The 19,461-nt window shown below is 45.2% G+C and overlaps 1 protein-coding gene across 1 annotated transcript in view; it reads left to right on the top strand.

Annotated features, from left to right (window-relative positions):
- Positions 1–19,461, top strand: part of srrm4 (serine/arginine repetitive matrix 4) — a 294,539-nt gene that overhangs the window by 250,521 nt on the left and 24,557 nt on the right. The window contains exons 5-8 of the mRNA XM_068006294.1: positions 573–608; positions 720–770; positions 5,715–5,807; positions 19,128–19,305. Coding sequence (XP_067862395.1) covers positions 573–608; positions 720–770; positions 5,715–5,807; positions 19,128–19,305 — 358 coding nt within the window. The remainder of the gene's footprint in view (positions 1–572; positions 609–719; positions 771–5,714; positions 5,808–19,127; positions 19,306–19,461) is intronic.

Here is a 19,461-nt window from a genome sequence, read left to right as displayed (position 1 = left end):
TGAGGGGAGCATCATCTAGATGGGCTGAATGGCCTCTTTCATCTGTACTTATCTTTGTGAAAAATATATTGAAAATAACTCCTGAGAAACTACAAAGCAAATAAGGGGGATTAGCCCCTGATTTACCCAAGTCTTTGAGGCTTAGTCTTTGTTGGATTCACTAACTTCTCAAATCCATTATCCCTGTTATCAGCGCCTCCGACGTAAACGAAAAACACCCACAAAAACAATCAACAGAAAGTGAGAAGAATCTAATTAGAGGTTAAAGTTCATCAGAATTTGCTGGAACTGTTTGATTTTCTTTTGACAGGAGTTCAGCGATATACCCTGGTTTAAAACATCGTTCACAACAGTCATCTTTATTAAAGCTCCTCTTTTAATTAATTTTAAATCAAAGAAAATCTTTGTGTCTAACCCACTGAGTGAAGCTCCCTTTCATTAACTTTATTGCTAATTGGATATAATTGCCTCATTTACTTGTATCTCAAGAGGAAAATTCGGAAACTTAATATGTAAAAATGCAAAGTGCCTGCGTTCTCTCACATCCTAAACCAACCCTGTGTTATCTGCAGGTCAGAACCAGCCTTTGCAAAGAAACGACGGCACAGGTAAGGAGCTTTGTTAAGCCAAATTAATAACAATAGCTGCTGCCTTTTATTTTTTTCATGTCCACCAGCTGATTGACAAAAAGAAATATAACAAGCTATTCTTTCCTTCAGTTCAACAAGCCCAAAAAGGAAAAGAAAAGAAGAGAAAAGGCATCGGAGAAGGTAAATGATGTCTCATTGGCAGCCAGCTGTTTGTCACATGTATGTTGCTCACACATCTGTCTGAGGCTGGATGTCAATATCAAATGTAGGTTGCATTGTTCAGTCCCTATTTCAGCCATTTTGAGTGGAGTCTGGTTCATTGCTGATCTGATACAGTTTAATCTTTTCCACTATTTTCTACTAAAATGCCAAACCATCTGCACAATCCTCCTAGTATTATACCTTCTGTATAGTGAATTATTGTTACTGTGTTGTGACTGCAAAATAGTGAGGCTAATGTAATTTTGTTTAGACAAGTCATGAGAGAGCGAATTGAAATCTTGTGCAATGAACCAGAATTGAGTCTTTCTGAGGTTGTCATTGATGTGCATTAAGGTTGAGCAATGAAGGGAAAGTCTCTCCAGGGGTGGAGAGTAAGATTTCCTTTGGTCTTGAAGTGCAGTCATTGTCATTACATAGGCAAACGTGACAGCCATTTTGTGCTCTGCAAAAGTTCTACAAACCATTTTTATTTGTTCGTATTGATTGAAGGATGAATGTTGGTCAGGACACCAGGAGAACTCCCTGCTCTTCTTCAAGTAGTGTCATGGGATCAGATGCAAGAGTGCTACCAACTGAACCAAACTGATACATAATCAATGTCTCCCCGTGAAACAGGATATTTATTTCCATAATGATTGACTTCCACTAACGAGTGAGGCAAAACCATAGATAAGGCAGTCAGCCACACAAATGATAATATTTTTTACATGTCCCCAGGAGAGATTGGTGAGGCTGTTTATCGTGCTCGCTGTGCTTTTTCCAGTTTCAGAAATTAAGCTTTGTAAAAGTTGATTGTGGGAAACAATGCAAACCAATGTCATGTCACAAAGCTATTGTCATGTAGCAACTGAAAAAATATAAGCCCAGAAATTGTGCAATATTAGTGTGCAAATGGTTAACGCATCTTCATGATGTATCTCAGTTGGTAAGTTTTACTGTAGTGTTGTTCTGTTTAGGTCTAACATCGCCATTAAAGTAGCAAGCAAAGCAACATCATTCGAACACATTAAATGTTTGTACACTATATTTATTAATGACTTAGATAACACAATAGAGAGCATTATATCCAAGTTTGCCAATGACACAAAGATAGGTGGCATAGTAAGTAGTGTAGACGGGAGCATAAAATTACAAAGAGATATTGATGGATTAAGTGGGCGGACAAAACTGTGGCAGATGGATTTCAATGTAGAACGGGCAACTGGTAGAGTGAGGTCATCCATTTTGGACCAAAAAAGGATATATCTGAGTATTTTTGAAATGGTGAAAAGCTACGAACAGTGGAGGTCCTAAGAGATTTAGGGGTCCATGTATACAGATCACTAAATGTAATAGTCGGGTACAAAAAAAAATCAAAAAGGCTAATGCAATGTTAGCCTTTATATCTGGAGGGCTAGAATATAAAGGGGTGGAAGTTTTGCTACAGCTATACAAACCTCTGGTTCGACCACATCTGTGTACAGTTCTGGGCACCGCACCTTAGAAAGGATATACTGGCCTTGGAAGAAATGCATCGCAGATTCACCAGAATATTACCAGGGCTCCAAGGGTTAAATTATGAGGTGAGATTACATAGACTAGGCTTGTTTTCTCTGGAATATAGAAGTTTAGGAGGTGATTTGATTGAGGTTTTTAGGATTTCGAAAGGAATTGATAGAGTAGATGGAGAGAAACTTTTTCCGCTGGTTGTGGAGTCTAGGACAAGGGGACATAACCTTAAAATCAGAGCCAGGCCATTCAGGAGAGAAGTTAGGAAACACTTCTTCATGCAAAGAAGTGTGAAAGTCTCTCCCATAAAAAGCAGTAGATGCTAGCTCAATTAATAATTTTACATCTGAGATGGCTCGATTTTTGCTAGCCAAGGGTATTATGGGATATGGAGCCAAGGAGGGTAAATGGAGTTAGGGTTCAGATCAGCCGTGATCTAATCGAATGGCAGAACAGGCTAGAGGGACTGTTCCTATGTTCCTAATATCGAACACAATAATTTCTAAGCTGCAGAGAATGCTCCTGCAGTTACCAGCCAGCCAATTGTGACAAATTATTGGGTCAGTTCAGCAACGTATCACTTGGCATACATTGTACATGGTGCTCAGCAAAGAGCTATAACACTATCAAGGTGCGACAGAATAATGGATAGGTTGGCTAGTCTCAAGATATTAACATAAACAAGGGACTCAAATTATGCAGTAAATCACTAGACTGAAGTTTGAACAATTTGTAAAGATTATCCTAACCTCAAGATTTTTTAAAAATTTCCTACCACCATTAACTCTCTCCTGCCTGCTTATTGCTTTCTGTCAGAATATGAATATCCTGCGGGAGACTTTCAGCTGCCGACTGCCCATTTCCCACCTGCAAAACGGGTGACCGGCAGTTTGAAAATCCGGTGGGAACCTTGTGCGCCCATTTGCCCGCCTGATTCAATTTCAGGCAGGCTTTAAAATGGACGCCCAGCACTCACGCCCAAAACAGGTGGGAGGCTGTTTAAATATGCAAATTGGGGTCCTATGTCTGCTGTACGACAGTAATTGCAATTTTCAAGGAGAAATGGACAAAGCATGCGCGGTGCGTGCCAATCCCACGTCCTCCAGGTGTTGAGAGCCATAACCAGAGGTCCTTACAGGGACCGCTGCAGGCCTCTCCATCGGAACATAGGAACAGGAGGACGCCATTCAGCGCCTTGAACCTGTTCTGCCATTCAATTAGATCATGGCTGATCTGTATCTTAACTCCATCTACCCACCCTGGTTCCATAACCCTTAATACCCTTGCCTAACAAAAATCTATCAATCCCTCTCCAAGGAGGTAAGTTTTCTGTTTTTTAAGTTTATGTGAGGCCAGGAGGAGTTGAAGCGTACAGAACCATTCCTGATGTCCTGCCACAGCAGCAGCCATGCACAGAGATAGCGGACGTGCATTCGAAGTTTCACTGTCCCATCATCAGTTTTCCGCCATCCGTAGGTGCCAACTTAAGAACAACCTATGACCTTTGAAAACAAGTCGCCACATGGGCCTGTAACTTAAGGTGCAGGTATACTCAACATTCCTTCACTTGCATTTGGAGGAAAAATACATAATGCCTGAAAGGAGAAACAAGAATTGAAGGCAGTAGATTTATTGTCCAGGGGCATGCTCCTAGAAAATTTTGATTTTTGACTCTTGATTTGTTATATTTTGCAATATTTTGGAATCTACAATGAACATTACACTTTTTTTCATCTAAAAATAAATTTGCTTGTCACGGTCCATAAATCGTTCTCCCCTGCATATTTCATATCAATCTCTGCTGCATAATCCCAGTGGAACGCTTGGGGATAGAATTTTCCAGGTTCACACTGACAACAAGGTATTCCGCCCACCTCCCACGTGTATCGGAAATTGCAATCAGCGCGGCTGTGATGTCTCGAAGCACATTGGCAGCGGGCGAGGTGGTATCTCATCACAGACCCGGATATCTCAGGCTTTAATGTCTTCCGCCCCTAAGATCTATGTGAAGCTACCGCGTGGCCTTTGTCCCTACATCAAACCTGAGTGTAAATCTAAAGAGAAATGCTTACTGTTAGCATGAGATGCTGACGGTTGCCATGGACGGCCATTAACCACAGCAGAAAAGGAGAAGGCAATGCACCAGTGTTTTAACGTGGTGCAGGGTGGAAGGGCATGTAAGTCTGGGGTGAACTAGTGTTAAGTGTAAGTCTGACCCCTACTGGTCAAGTGGCAGTGTTGCTTTAGCTTCAAACTATAACAAACTAAGCGTTGCCCCTTCTGAAGCCCCAGATGTTAAGTGTTATTATTGTCAGTTATTGTGATGTGTTTTTTTTCAGAGTGTAATAGAATTATTTACCGCTACCTTGTATACGCTTTAAAGGCTATCATTATTTTGCAGTTGTAAACCAGTCCATAGACATAAACAAAAAAGCCTTCAGATCAAGGCCCAAAAGTACTTTATTTTGTCAAATACATAAATTACCACAAATTTAATCATTTTAGTGGCAAAATTTAATATTTTATATTGGCTTTTCCAAGAATTTTCCTTTTTTTTATTGATTTGCCCCCATTTATTCCACAATTACAAAATTCCTGCCTTGATTTCAAACTGAATTTCTGACTTGTACCAAGAAGATTTTGCCCATAATTTTACAACCATTATGATTACTTATTGGTATAAACCAATGCGACAGCTCAAAGACACCTGAGATAAACATCCTTGTGAAGTGAAGAAGTGCTGGGAAACTGCATAAAATGTAATGTAAATGAGATCAGTTGTGGACAGGGGTGGGGGAGGTGCACTGGGTTTGCTTTACTGTCTTTTGACATCTGGGACAAGGGTTCAAACTGATAAGTTGTTTCCCCTATTTTCGCTGTAAAGGAACACAGAGACAGCTCCGCAATGGGTAAATGTACCGTGTGATGCGGTACTGGGCTATATATTTACCTGATCTGGCTGAATTAGGAACCCAATGGAGTACTATAACTGGCCTAAGCAATTCCAGGCTAGAGGGAAAATAGATCTGGGCTCCCATTCCTGATTGCTGGAAAGTTCAGCTGCATTACAGGGTGAGGACAGAATCAGGGTCTGCTCTGATGCCTCCCACAACCAAATACTCTGACAACAAGATTGACTGGGTCGACATGCAAAGAATGGCCATTTGCACAAGGTACCATAAGGCTGCCGATGGAATTATACCATGGAATGGGGAGAGATATGAATCAAAGCAATCTGAACGCAATCCCTAATGGGCATAAATACCTGGCACAAAACTGCCCATAATTCATTCTTAACTGGACTAAAAGTGGCACTCGCTAAGAGAGGGCAGAAGGATAACTCGTGTTAAAAATGGCCTGGATAGATCCCAGATAGCCAGGCACTGATCATCTCTCTTTCGTCTTCCTGTTAAGGTCTCAGGGTGCGTCACATTCACGTAAAGGCCACAGATGCAGGCATTCTAGTTCACAGAGCTCAGCCTCCAGGTCTTCCAGCTGCTCCAGCAGGTAAATCTGTTTTTTTTTCCCCATGCACATAGATACATCACACTGGATGTCATTACTGCACATTAAGAGCCATTTATCAACCCCACCCCCCCACAAGCCAGTCACTCGACAATGATTTCATCTTCAAATGTTGGTTAGAGAAACCAAACCAAAAGTTCACTGAGTTCTAGAAGTGTGAAAATTGTAGATTTTTATCTCATGCTGTGAAATACCGTTAATATCATTTTAAGCTCCACAATGTAATCTAATTGTACCCCAGTTCCTTATTCAGCTGTCCAGTGCTTGAATCTAACAGCTGTCGGAAAATCGCAGTAAACCGTGTCACCATCTCCAAAAGACTTTCATCAAAATGCTTAGAACCCTTCAGAAACTCAACGTCTGCTCTGCTTTCGTATGGTCCCTGTACTACAGCAAGTGCAAAAGGAAAGACTTCCATTTATATAGTGAACTTTATCACTTCTCAAAGCACTGCACAACCAATGAATTCTTTTTGAAGTACAGTCATTATTCTTATGCAGTCCACGGCAGTAGCCAATTAACAGATTGCAAGATCCCTCCAATAGCAGCTGAGATGAATGACTAGTTGATCTGATTTTTAAGGCTAATTGGTTGAGAGAAAAATGTTCAGCAGATGAATGTGTTGCTGGTAGTGGTTGTTGAAGGAACTATGTTGGTCAGGACATTGGGAGAACTCCTCTGCTCATCTTCAAATAGTACCATCGGCTTTTTTACACCCACCTGAACAGGCAGACAGAGCCTTGGTTTGACACCTTTTTGAAAAACATTACCTCCAACAATGCAGCTCTCCCTCACAATTACACTAGAGCATCAACCAAGATTAAGTGCTCAAGGCCGAGATTGGGACTTGAAGCCCTAACTTTCTGATGTCGTGGCCCTGATATTTACGGGGAGGAAGCGGAGGCATGTGTCAGCCGCCAGATTGAGAGGCCGGCCGCTGCTGGGGAAGAAAGCCTGTTGTAGAAGGCCGCAGCCGAGGATTGGAGAGGATGGAAGGAGAGATCACGGGTGGGAGAGAGAACAGATCGTGGGGGAGAGATCGGATTGCGGGGGGAGAGATTGGATCGCAGGGGGAGAGATTGGATCCGCGGGGGGAGAGATTGGATCGTGGGGGGTCGAGAGATTAGATCGCGGGGGAAGAGATCGGATCACAGATGGGGAGAGATCAGATCGCGGAGGGGATCGGATCACGGATGGGGAGAGATCGGATCGCAGGGGGGAGAGTTCGGATCGCGGGGGAAGAGATCGGATCATGGATGGGGAGAGATTGGATCGCGGAGGGGATCGGATCACGGATGGGGAGAGTTCGGATCGCGGGGGGGGGGGGGAAGAGTTCGGATCGCGGGGGGAGATCAGATCATGGGGGAGGGGTCAGCCGATCACGGGGAGGATCTGGAGATCACGGCGGGGTCGGCCAGTCGCAGGAGTGAGTCGGCAGGTTTGCTCGAGGGGCCAAGGGGAGGCACTGCTGCTCCTCCTGGCCCACAAGCAGTGCTTGAAAAGCACTTGCCTGCTGGATCCAGCAGTTCTCACCTCCCTTTAGCTTCCAGGTTTCCCAAGCCCCAGAGAACCCATGTCTTAAAGACATTAAATCCAAATTGCTGACAATACCTGAGGCACGGAGCTTCATTAACATATTATAATTACAGACCCACCTCTCGAGAGTGGGTTACTCGGCCGACCCCCAACCCGCCCCGGTTAAACCGGAAGTAGGCGCCTTCGCGGCGGGTTGGGGTCATGTTTCCCATTTTTAACAATTTAACCCCCCCCCCCCACTCCACTGTCCCGCCCATCCGGGGGGGCGGGGTTTAAAATTCCCCCCAGTATGTCACCAACTGAGCCAAACTGACACTTCAGATGAGTTTCTTCGAATAATAAAATTCATAAACTGGAACTGGAACTCCATCTTTTTCTCCTAACCAAAGTCAAATACCACTCTTGACAGGGCTCATCGATGCCCTGAATGTGTATTCCTGCAGTGGCCGGTTTCCATGGCAACTCTTGGAACTGATTGTTCAGCATTGAATTCCAGCTTGTAAATCGTCATTATTTTAATTTTCTTTTCCCAACCCTTGGAAACATTATGATGGTACACAGAAGTACTGCCCTCTGTGTTGAGTGCCTTCTCTGGAGCCCCCAATAGCTACGTAGATACTCCACTGAGTGCACGAAACTGCCAGGTCCAATCTTGTAACAGTGTTGAGTTAACTGATCTCAGCAAGGGAGAAGTAGGGATGTTATTTGGTCTCAGCAGACCAGATGGGGTAAAAGACAGCAAAGGGTGTCAGTCTTGGCTCAGTTGGTAGCACGCTTGCCTTTGTGTTAGAAAGTTGTGAGTTCAAATCCCACTCCAGAGACTTGAGCACATAGTCTAGGCTGACGCTTCAGTGCAATAGTGAGGGAATGCCGTCTTTTGGGTGAAATGTTAAACCGAGCCCCCATCTGCCTTCTCAGGTGGACGTAAAAGATCCCATGACGCTATTTGAAGAAGAACAGTGTCCTGGCCAATATTTATCCCTCAGCCAACATGACGAAGAAATTAGATTATCTGGTCATTATCACGTTGCTGTTTGTGGGACCTTGCTGTACGCAATTTGGCTGCTGCATTTCCTACATTCCTACAGTGACTACGCTTGAAAATTACTTAATTGGCAGTGAAGCGGTTTGGGACATCCTGATGTTGTGAAAGGCGCTATATAAATCCAAGTCTTTCTTTCTTGATCACTATCGAGTGCCCCATGCTGAAAAATGGACTTACTGGACATTGGGTAAAGAAAGAAAGAACTTGTACTGATATGGCACCTTTCACAACCTCAGGACATGCCAAAGCGCTTTACAGCCAAAGAATTACTTTGTTTTTTAAATGTAGTCACTGTTGTAATGTAGGAAACGTGGCAACCAATTTGCGCACAGCAAGGTCCCACAAACAGCAATGTGATAATGACCAGGTCATCTGTTTTATTGATGTTGGTTGAGGGATAAATATTGGCCAGGACACCGTGGAGAACTCCCCAGCTCTTCTTTGAAATAGTGCCATGGGATCTTTTACGTCCACCTGAGAGGGCAGTCAGGGCCTCAGTTTAACATCTCATCTGAAAGGCAGGACTGGGTCTTGATGTGATGCCACTGTGATAAATTTGCCTACTGATGCTCACTGTCAAAACTCACTCGTGAAGGAAGGTGACCTGGGTAAGTTATTAGAGAGCAGGCAGTACGAATCAGCACTTCCAAGGAAGGAGGAGAGAAAATTACAGAGGGAAAATAATTGTGTCTTCTCTCTCGACTTGCTCACACATCCTCAGCGAGCACTGCGCAGAAAGTCTGGAGGGGCTGTCAAGCAAGCAAAAAAATACCTCTGTACCCCTGTAAAAATTACATTAGAGAAATGCATAAGATCACGTAGAAGAGGCTCAATTTGCATTATTCACTAAATAAACTAAATCTTGACAATCATATTTTGTTTTCATTTTGATTGTGCTTCAGTACACAAGGGATTATAATATACCAGCGGGTTCTGCTGAAGGACAATTGAGTGCCATTTCCACACTGAAATATATCCTTATTGAAAGCATGTCGTTTCTCATTAAAAATGGGTGATTTAGAGTAGGGAATTGTGCTCATTTATTGCATATTTTGAGGGGGTTTTGCTGGTTAAAACCTTGGTTTTAAAACAAGATGGACGATGTTATTTCTGTGGAAGAGAGCAACACATTTGAAAAATGGGTTATGTAGGTCAGCAGATCCTTAAGAATCTATTGAGGTCTGTCGTTATTAAGGATAAGCATTGAAGTGTAACTGGAGAACACTGTCTATTGTAGGAACTGCTGTATAATTAAAGATTAGCAATGTAATATAATGACTCTGTAACAATGCAAGTGAAATTGTGTCTCAACACAAATAGGTTTCCATTCCTTACTTTCTGCAGCCAATATCAATTGGCTGGTATCAATGGACTCTAATTGTTGACATTTAAAGGTGACTGCCGATTTGGAATTGGAAAGTTGTCCTCGGGCAGAATGTTTTCAAAGCCTGAAACACACACAGTCTAAACATACTGATAGGAACAAAAGAATGTTTCAGAATTATTGCTGTCGTTCAAAAGTATTTTCTTCCTTCAAATTCTCGATGAGTTTTTGCTTGATGAGGTTGGGAAGGAAATTAAAGGGTTTTGTGCTTGTGGTGCCTGCTGTCAATTCACACACACTCAAACCAGGTGCAGTACAGAGCAGGTGCAGAATAAGGCTCCCTCAACTCAATGGGGCATTTGTTTAATGTGGCAGATATCGGGCAGAGAGCTGCGCCTTTCCTGCAGAGGTCCATGGCATCAGTAGCAGCATCTCTCAGGGAGGGAGGGAGGGAAGGAAGGAAGGAAGGACAGAAGAAAGGAAAATAAACTTTTATTTATACAGCTGTAATGTAGGAATTGCAGCAGCCAATTTGTGCACAGCAAGGTCCCACAAACAGCAATAATGTAATGACCAAATCAGATCATCTTTTTTAGTGATGTTGGTTGAGGGATAAATATTGGCCAGGTCACTGGGAAGAAATCCCCTGTTCTTCATTGAATAGTGCCATGGGATCTTTTACGTCCACCTGAGAGGGCAGGTTTAACATCTCATCCGAAAGATGATCTGGGCTCCACCACCTCCTCGATTTGGATACAATGATGTGGAGATGCCGGTGATGGACTGGGGTTAACAATTGTAAACAATTTTACAACACCAAGTTATAGTCCAACGATTTTATTTTTAATCCCACAAGCTTTCGGGGGCTTTCCCCTTCCTCAGGCGGTGTGGATACTTTGGATACTTACTTTGGATACAGCTGGGAGACTGAACGGATGGCTTCAGTCGGATCACGAATCTCCTACAGTCTGCTCTCCCTCAGGCCAGTGGGAGTGCTGAGCTGCAGCCCTATAACAGGGACAATCATGTAGTGGGAGTGGAACCTGATTCCATCGCACATGATGGCAACACGTCTGGACCTTCACGATGCCCACCCTGGTGCCAGAAAACCAGCTGGGCCAGACCGTCCGGGCAGCCGCTGAGTTGCTGTAGTCTGCAGCTGGGCCTTCTCGGACCCAAACTCCTGGAGGTCGCCATCCAGGACATTTCAAGAGCCCTTAACTGAGCCACAGCTGCAGTCCACCTCCTATGCTGCAGCCATCGGGGGAACACCTTGCAGGAGCACTAGACTAGCTAAGAGCGCTCTTAAGACAGGTACTAGGGGCTTACACCAGAGTGATGATTTGCGTGCAGTTATTTGTTCAAGGCAGTAAAATGATAATCCTTCTTGAAATCTTTGTGTGCAGAGAGTGCATGTAGTAGTTGGTGACCCTGCAATGTTTGTTGACATGAATATTAATATTGGTCTTTGGGTATGTTGACCGGAGGTCACCGGTTACGATTATTGGCTTAGTACAAAGAGGAGAAGAGTCAATTCTCTCTTAACTCTCAATTCGCTTTATTCGCGTCGTTAGATCATATACATATAGCTTATACGTCTGGTTAGATATAGACATGCAATTTGCACCAGGTTATACAGTTTTATACCCAAACTAGGATCTAAACGCACACCCACTATGTTTCTCTGAAACTCTCTGAGTGGTCACAGAATATAAAGGATAATACCCGAAAAGGAGAGCTGACACTGGCCGGGCGTTCCATTCTCTCTCTCTCTCAACGTCGTCTCTACGTCCCTGACGTAGGTTCTTCCACTTCCGCGATGGTTGGTCTCCGGAGTCTTTGCTCTGGCTCCACGCCCCAGATTCCTCATTCTTATTCCGAATCTTATCTCTTCAAGCTGTGTTGTCTCTCTCTCCCGTTGGTTTAGGCTTGCTCGCCTAGTCTGTGTCTTCTCCTCATTGGCTCTGTCCCAAGGACTTAGGTAGCATTACCTCATTACTTCTTTTCTAAATAAGGACTTGTGTCTTATCACATCTCCTTTGCCTTTCACAAAACTTAGCTAATTCAAACCGGTTCCAGCCAGCTCAGGCCAGCGACTGAACTCAGGTTACATCAGTACAAAAGTTGCTTTTGCCTGTGTGTCAGCAGCTGGGAATCTCAGGTTACTTCAGCCCCTGGCCAACAGGTAGATGCAATTTATTTGAGAGTGGAAGGACTGGGAGAGATGTTAGACAAGACAGTTAGTGCAGGGGAGAAGGGATTGTTCAGTTGAAGTGCTCTTCAATGAGCTGCTGCTGGAGAGCGCTGACTGCAGCCAAATGTTGGACCCCTTCCATGCTTTCATGATATGATATCAGTGTCATCCAGCTTTTTATTTATTCGTTCATGGGATGTGGGCATCACTGGCGAGGCCGGCATTTATTGCCCATCCATAATTGCCCTTGAGAAGGTGGTGGTGAGCTGCCTTCTTGAACTGCTGCAGTCTGTGAGGTGAAGGTTCTCCCACAGTGCTGTTATGAAGGGAGTTCCAGGATTTTGACCCAGCAACGATGAAGGAACGGCGATATATTTCCAAGTCGGGATGGTGTGTGACTTGGTGGGGAACGTGAAGGTGGAGTTGTTCCCATGTGCCTGCTGCTCTTGTCCTTCTAGGTGGTTGAGGTTGCGGGTTTGGGAGTTGCTGTCGAAGAAGCCTTGGCGAGTTGCTGCAGTGTATCCTGTGGATGGTACACACTGCAGCCACAGTGCGCCGGTGGTGAAGGGAGTGATTGTTTGGGGTGGTGGATGGGGTGCCAATCAAGCAGGCTGCTTTGTTCTGGATGGTGTCGAGCTTCTTGAGTGTTGTTGCAGCTGCACTCATCCAGGCAAGTGGAGAGTATTCCATCACACTCTTGACTTGTGCCTTGTAGATGGTGGAAAGGCTTTAGAGAGTCAGGAGGTGAGTCACTCACCGCAGAATATCCAGCCTCTGACCTGCTCTTGTAGCCACAGTATTTATATGGCTGGTCCAGTTAAGTTTCTGGTCAATGGTGACCCCCAGGATGTTGATGGTGGGGGATTCGGCGATGGTAATGCCGTTGAATGTCAAGGGGAGGTTGTTAGGCTCCCTCTTGTTGGAGATGGTCATTGCCTGGCACTTATCTGGCGTGAATGTTACTTGCCACTTATGAGCCCAAGCCTGGATGTTGTCCAGATCTTGCTGCATGCGGGCTCGGACTGCTTCATTATTTGAGGAGTTGCGAATGGAACTGAACACTGTGCAACCATCAGCGAACATCCCCATTTCTGACCTTATGATGGAGGGAAGGTCATTGATGAAGCAGCTGAAGATGGTTGGGCCTAGGACACTGCCCTGAGGAACTCCTGCAGCAATGTCCTGGGGCTGAGATGATTGGCCTCCAACAACCACTACCATCTTCCTTTGTGCTATGTATGACTCCAGCCACTGGAGAGTTTTCCCCCTGATTCCCATTGACTTCAATTTTACTAGGGCCTCTTGGTGCCACACTCGGTCAAATGCTGCCTTGATGTCAAGGGCAGTCACTCTCACCTCACCTCTGGAATTCAGCTCTATTATCCATGTTTGGACCAAGGCTGTAATGAGGTCTGGAGCCGAGTGGTCCTGGCGGAACCTAAACTGAGCATCGGTGAGCAGGTTATTGGTGAGTAAGTGCCGCTTGATAGCACTGTCGACGACACCTTCCATCACTTTGCTGATGATTGAGAGTAGACTGATGGGGCGGTAATTGGCCAGATTGGATTTGTCCTGCTTGTTGTGGACAGGACATACCCGGGCAATTTTCCACATTGTCGGGTAGATGCCAGTGTTGTCGCTGTACTGGAACAGCTTGGCTAGAGGCGCAGCTAGTTCTGGAGCACAAGACTTCAGCACTACAGCCAGGATGTTGTCGGGGCCCATAGCTTTTGCTGTATCCAGTGCACTCAGCCGTTTCTTGATATCACATGGCGTGAATCGAATTGGCTGAAAACTGGCTTCTGTGATGGTGGGGATATCGGGAGGAGGCCGAGATGTATCATCCACTTGGCACTTCTGGCTGAAGATGGTTGCAAACGCTTCAGCCTTGTCTTTTGCACTCACGTGCTGGACTCCGCCATCATTGAGGATGGGGATGTTTGCAGAGCCTCCTCCTCCCGTTAGTTGTTTAATGCACCCTAATGCCCCATTCAGTCTGGATGTGGCAGGACTGCAGAGCTTTGATCTGATCCGTTGGTTGTGGAATCGCTTAGCTCTGTCTGTATCATGTTGCTTCCGCTGTTTAGTATGCATGTAGTCCTGAGTTGTAGCTTCACCAGGTTGGGACCTCATTTTTCGGTACGCCTGGTGCTGCTCCTGGCATGCTCTTCTACACTCCTCATTGAACCAGGGTTGATCCCCTGGCTTGTTGGTAATGGTAGAGTGAGGAATATGCCGGGCCATGAGGTTACAGATTGTGCTGGAATACAATTCTGCTGCTGATGGCCCACAGTGCCTCATGGATGCCCAGTTTTGAGCTGCTAGGTCTGTTCTGAATCTATCCCATTTAGCACGGTGGTCGTGCCACACAACAGGTTGGATGGTGTCCTCAGTGCGAAGACTGGACTTCGTCTCCACGAGGACTGTGTGGTGATCACTCCTACCAATACTGTCATGGACAGATGCATCTGCGACAGGTAGATTGGTGAGGACGATGTCAAGTAGGTTTTTCCCTCATGTTGGTTCGCTCACCACCTCCCGCAGGCCCGGTCTGGCAGCTATGTCCTTCAGGACTCGGCCAGCTCAGTCAGTAGTGGTGCTACCAAGCCACTCTTGGTGATGGACATTGAAGTCCCCCACCCAGAGTACATTCTGTGGCCCCGCTACCCTCAGTGCTTCCAACAAGTGGTGCTCAACATGGAGGAGGACAGTAGTTGGTGATCAGCAGGAAGTTTCCTTGCCTATGTTTGACCTGATGCCATGAAATTTCATGGGGTCCAGAGTCAATGTTGAGGACTCCCAGGGCCACTCCCACCTGACTGTATATCACTGTACCGCCACCTCTGGTCGGTCTGTCATAGAATCATAGAATCATAGAAGTTTACAACATGGAAACAGGCCCTTCGGCCCAACATGTCCATGTCGCCCAGTTTATACCACTAAGCTAGTCCCAATTGCCTGCACTTGGCCCATATCCCTCGATACCCATCTTACCCATGTAACTGTCCAAATGCTTTTTAAAAGACAAAATTGTACCCGCCTCTACTACTGCCTCTGGCAGCTCGTTCCAGACACTCACCACCCTTTGAGTGAAAAAATTGCCCCTCTGGACCCTTTTGTATCTCTCCCCTCTCACCTTAAATCTATGTCCCCTCGTTATAGACTCCCCTACCTTTGGGAAAAGATTTTGACTATCTACCTTATCTATGCCCCTCATTATTTTATAGACTTGTATAAGATCACCCCTCAACCTCCTACTCTCCAGGGAAAAAAGTCCCAGTCTATCTAACCTCTCCCTATAAGTCAAACCATCAAGTCCTGGCAGCATCCTAGTAAATCTTTTCTGCACTCTTTCTAGTTTAATAATATCCTTTCTATAGTAGGGTGACCAGAACTGTACACAGTATTCCAAGTGTGGCCTTACTAATGTCTTGTACAACTTCAACAAGACATCCCAACTCCTGTATTCAATGTTCTGACCAATGAAACCAAGCAAGCTTCTTCACCACCCTATCCACCTGTGACTCCACTTTCAAGGAGCTATGAACCTGTACTCCTAGATCTCTTTGTTCTATAACTCTCCCCAACGCCCTACCATTAACGGAGTAGGTCCTGGCCCGATTCGATCTCCCAAAATGCATCACCTCACATTTATCTAAATTAAACTCCATCTGCCATTCATCGGCCCACTGGCCCAATTTATCAAGATCCTGTTGCAATCCTTGATAACCTTCTTCACTGTCCACGATGCCACCAATCTTGGTGTCATCTGCAAACTTACTAACCATCTGCAAACTTACTAACCATCCCTGGGTATGTCCTGTCCTGCCGGTGGGACAGGACATACCCAGGGATGGTGATGGAAGAGTCTGGGACGTTGGCTGAAAGGTATGATTCTGTGAGTATGGCTATGTCAGGCTGTTGGCTTGACTAGTCTGTGGGATAGCTCTCCCAATTTTGGCACAAGTCCCCAGATGTTCGTGAGGAGGACTTTGCAGGGTCGACTGGGCTTGGTTTGCCTTCAGTCGTGTCCGGTGCCTAGTGGTCCGTCCGGTTTTATTCTTATTATGACTTCTTTTAGTGAGATTTTGCAACTGAGTGGCTTGCTGGGCCATTTCAGAGGGCAATTAAGAATCAACCACATTGCTGTGGGTCTGGAGTCACATATAGGCCAGACCAGGTAAGGATGGCAGGTTTCTTTCCCTAAAGGACATTAGTAAACCAGATGGGTTTTTACAACAATCCGGTAGTTTCATGGCCACCATTACTGATACTAGTATTTTAATTCCAGATTCTATTTAAATTAATTGAATTTAAATTCCCCAGCTGCCGTAGTAGGATTTGAACTCATAATTCCGGATTACTCGTCCAATAACATAACCACTATGCTACTATGAAGACCTTCATTTAACGGTGGCTCCATGTGTTGTTCCTCTTGCACAGCAAAGTTATGCAGCACACAGCAAAGCATTGTCATGCGGGACACTCTTTGTGGGCCGTATTGGAGGAAGTCACCAGACCTGTCCTGGCAGCATAATCATTGCTTGAGGACTCCGATGGTTGCTTGGTGAGAGCTCTAGTTGAGCCATGGATCTGATTGTAGTGCAGTTCAGCCACCAAGTGTGGGTTCCTGAGAGTAGTCATGAGCTAAGTGTGCAGGGGATAGCCCTTGTCCCCAAGCAGCCGGCCTCTCATTTGTTGTGCAGGGGCGAAGAGTGGGGGAGGCATGGAGGATTGCCATAATACAAAAGCGTCAGGACAGATATCAGGAGAGCGTGCATACATCTGCAAGATGCACTGCTGGTTTACAGTAATGAAGTGGAAGTCCTTGCAATTCATGATGGCTGTGGGGTCGTCTGAAGGAGCCCGTAGGGTGATGTGGGTGCAGTCAATGAGACCCTGGACTTGGGGAAAGAATGCAATCTGTACGAACCCCAAAGCTCCACCGTACTGCTTCTTGGTTGTCCACACTGATTGGAATTGTTTGCTCTAGGAAGTCTGGCATCAGTCACCTGCTTAATGCAAGCATGGACTGCAGATTAACTGATGTTGCTGATATCCTCTGTGGCTGCCTGGAAAGAGCTGGAGTCAAAGAATTTCAGGGCTGCAGTGACCTAGACTGCAGCAGGCAATGTTGTGCTATTGTGGCAGTGGGTTGCAGGTCTTGTTATAGGAGGCGACACAACTCTGTGACAGCCTTCCTGGAGAAACTCAGCTTCCTTAGCCACTGCTCCTCAGAGACCTGCAGGTATGTTGTCCCGGGCCTATACACTCTGTTGAGAGGGCAAGGATTCCTGAGAGCTCACCTCCTTCTATTTACTCTCCCTGCAGCTACAGTTTACTCCTGCAGCCTGCTGCTTCACCTCCTCCTCCTCTTGCCAGAGTGGAAATGCCAGAAGTATTCTCATAGGAACAGGAGTAGGCCATTCAGCCCCTCGAGCCTGTTCCACCATTCAATTAGATCAAGGCTGATGTGTACCTCAACCCCATTTACCTGCCTTTGACCCATAAGCCTTGATAACCTTACCTAATAAAAATCTGTCGATCTCAGTCTTGAAAGCTCCAATTGACTCAGTATCGACAGCCTTTTTGGGGGAGAGCATTCCAGATTTCTACTACCCTTTGTGTGAAGAAGTACTTCCTGATTTCACTCCTGAATGGCCTGGCTCTAATTTTAAGATTATGCCCTCTTGTTCTGGATTCCCCACCAGAGGAAATAGTTTCTCTTTATCTACCCTGTTGACTCACTTTATTTTAAACATCACGATTAGATCACCCCTCAAGCGTCCATATTCAAGGGAATACAAGCCAAATTTATGCCAAGTCCGCATAATTTAAACTTTTCCTCACGAAGAAAAAAGTACATTGCCCGAAGCCCATTAAGAGTTCAGAACATTTTACAGCCACGACAAGCATTTTGAAATTGTTGAAGTAGCAAAAAAAACAGCACTTAATACAAGCAAAATGTCTCCTAAATCTTTCCAGCGTTTCACACGAGCTGCTAAAGATCCCTTTAAATATCGTCGGGAAAGCTTTCCGACTTGTACCAACCATGGTTCGAGGGTAGGGATCAGGAACTGGCGGTAGCAATGTGGCGGAGACAAAAATGCATCAGGTGTCCTGTCTACATCATTTGACCCCAATTATCATATATTAATAAGACCCCCAACTGTTTCCAGCGCGGACTCTTGCCGTCTAAAAATCAGAATGAGCAGACAATCAGCGGTAAGCCGCTGGTCCAGTGTCCCGCAATTTTTGACCCACTTCCGCCTCATTTTTAAGGACAAAATCATCCCCAATGTGCCTTAACCTCAATATCAGAAAAACATCCCACCTTGCATCAGTGCGAATTTTCCCATTTCCCATGATAGCCATTCTTGTGTTTTCTCCAAGTGAGACACTTAATTTAGAGACAATCAATTCCAATTTTAGGCAGTTTGATGGGTTGTGGACTCACACTCACTAGGGACTCTTGGATAAAACTTCCACCGGGATTCTCCCAATCTCCCACCGTAACTTCAGTGGAAACCCCAGATAAAGAGCGGAAATGGACTGTTACCCCATTTCTCTGTGGTTTCCGCTGTGCGTCTGCCGTAGTTAAGGCTGAAGATCAGGGGAACCCCCATGGAAATTACATTGCTGACTGGTAGGACCAGGAATGTGGCTAGCAATTTGAAATTTGAGCACACACGTTTCTAGGCCATCTGCCCTCCTCCCCTTGGCTTTAGGTTCTGGGGCTCTCTCCATATCTCTCTCCATATCTGGGGCTCTCTCCCTTATCGTCCAAGTTTCTGTATAGATACAAACCTTGTAGACTTCGCTGTGATTCCTTCCTTGCTTTGCCGAGTCAATGCTGAAATAAATTTGCATACAATTGCGAATGTCTTCCTACGCCCTTGAGCAAGTCATAGGGTCATGTCTGCAGTTCTCAGTCTCAGTCTCAGTCTCGACGTTGTGGAGAGGTGCCAATCTGAGGCTTATCGCTTCACCATGGGAAGGACGGGAATAAAAAGGGGAGTCACTCGGAACTCCTTTCACATATCACCCAGCAAGCAGCTTCAGAGCAGTTTAGGTGCAGTTCTGGGTGCACCTCACTGGAGATGAGTCCTTAAAGATTGAGAAAGAAAAAGGGGAGAAAATGCCATTTTTTAAAAATGTCGCAAAGTTGTTTTAATGTTTATTCTTGGACTGCTCTTTCCACAGTAACGAAGGCCGTTCAGGAGCAGCACGAAACCTACGAGGCAGATCGAGAAGCAGCAGTCCCAGAGCTTATTCAAAGACCAGCATAAAGCAGAGTGTCCCCGTCAACAGCCACTCCCAGTCTGGCAAGTCACCATGTAAAAGTCCCCAGAATAAAAACATCAAATCAAATGACAAAATAGTAAGTATTGAGACCAATTTTATCTTTCACACTAAAACAATTCATGAAATTCTAATATTAAACTTTGCTTGCGGCCATGTAAAATAAAGTGTATTTTAAACAAGAGAAGGGTTTAAGTAGACATGATTAGTCCACTCAGCCATTAATCATCCCCCC

This window comes from Heptranchias perlo, chromosome 25 (assembly GCF_035084215.1).
Source record: "Heptranchias perlo isolate sHepPer1 chromosome 25, sHepPer1.hap1, whole genome shotgun sequence".
In the NCBI taxonomy this organism is placed as follows: Eukaryota; Metazoa; Chordata; class Chondrichthyes; order Hexanchiformes; family Hexanchidae; genus Heptranchias; species Heptranchias perlo.
The sequence above is the reverse complement of the archived record's forward strand: the minus strand, read 5'-3'. Positions and strand labels throughout refer to the sequence as shown.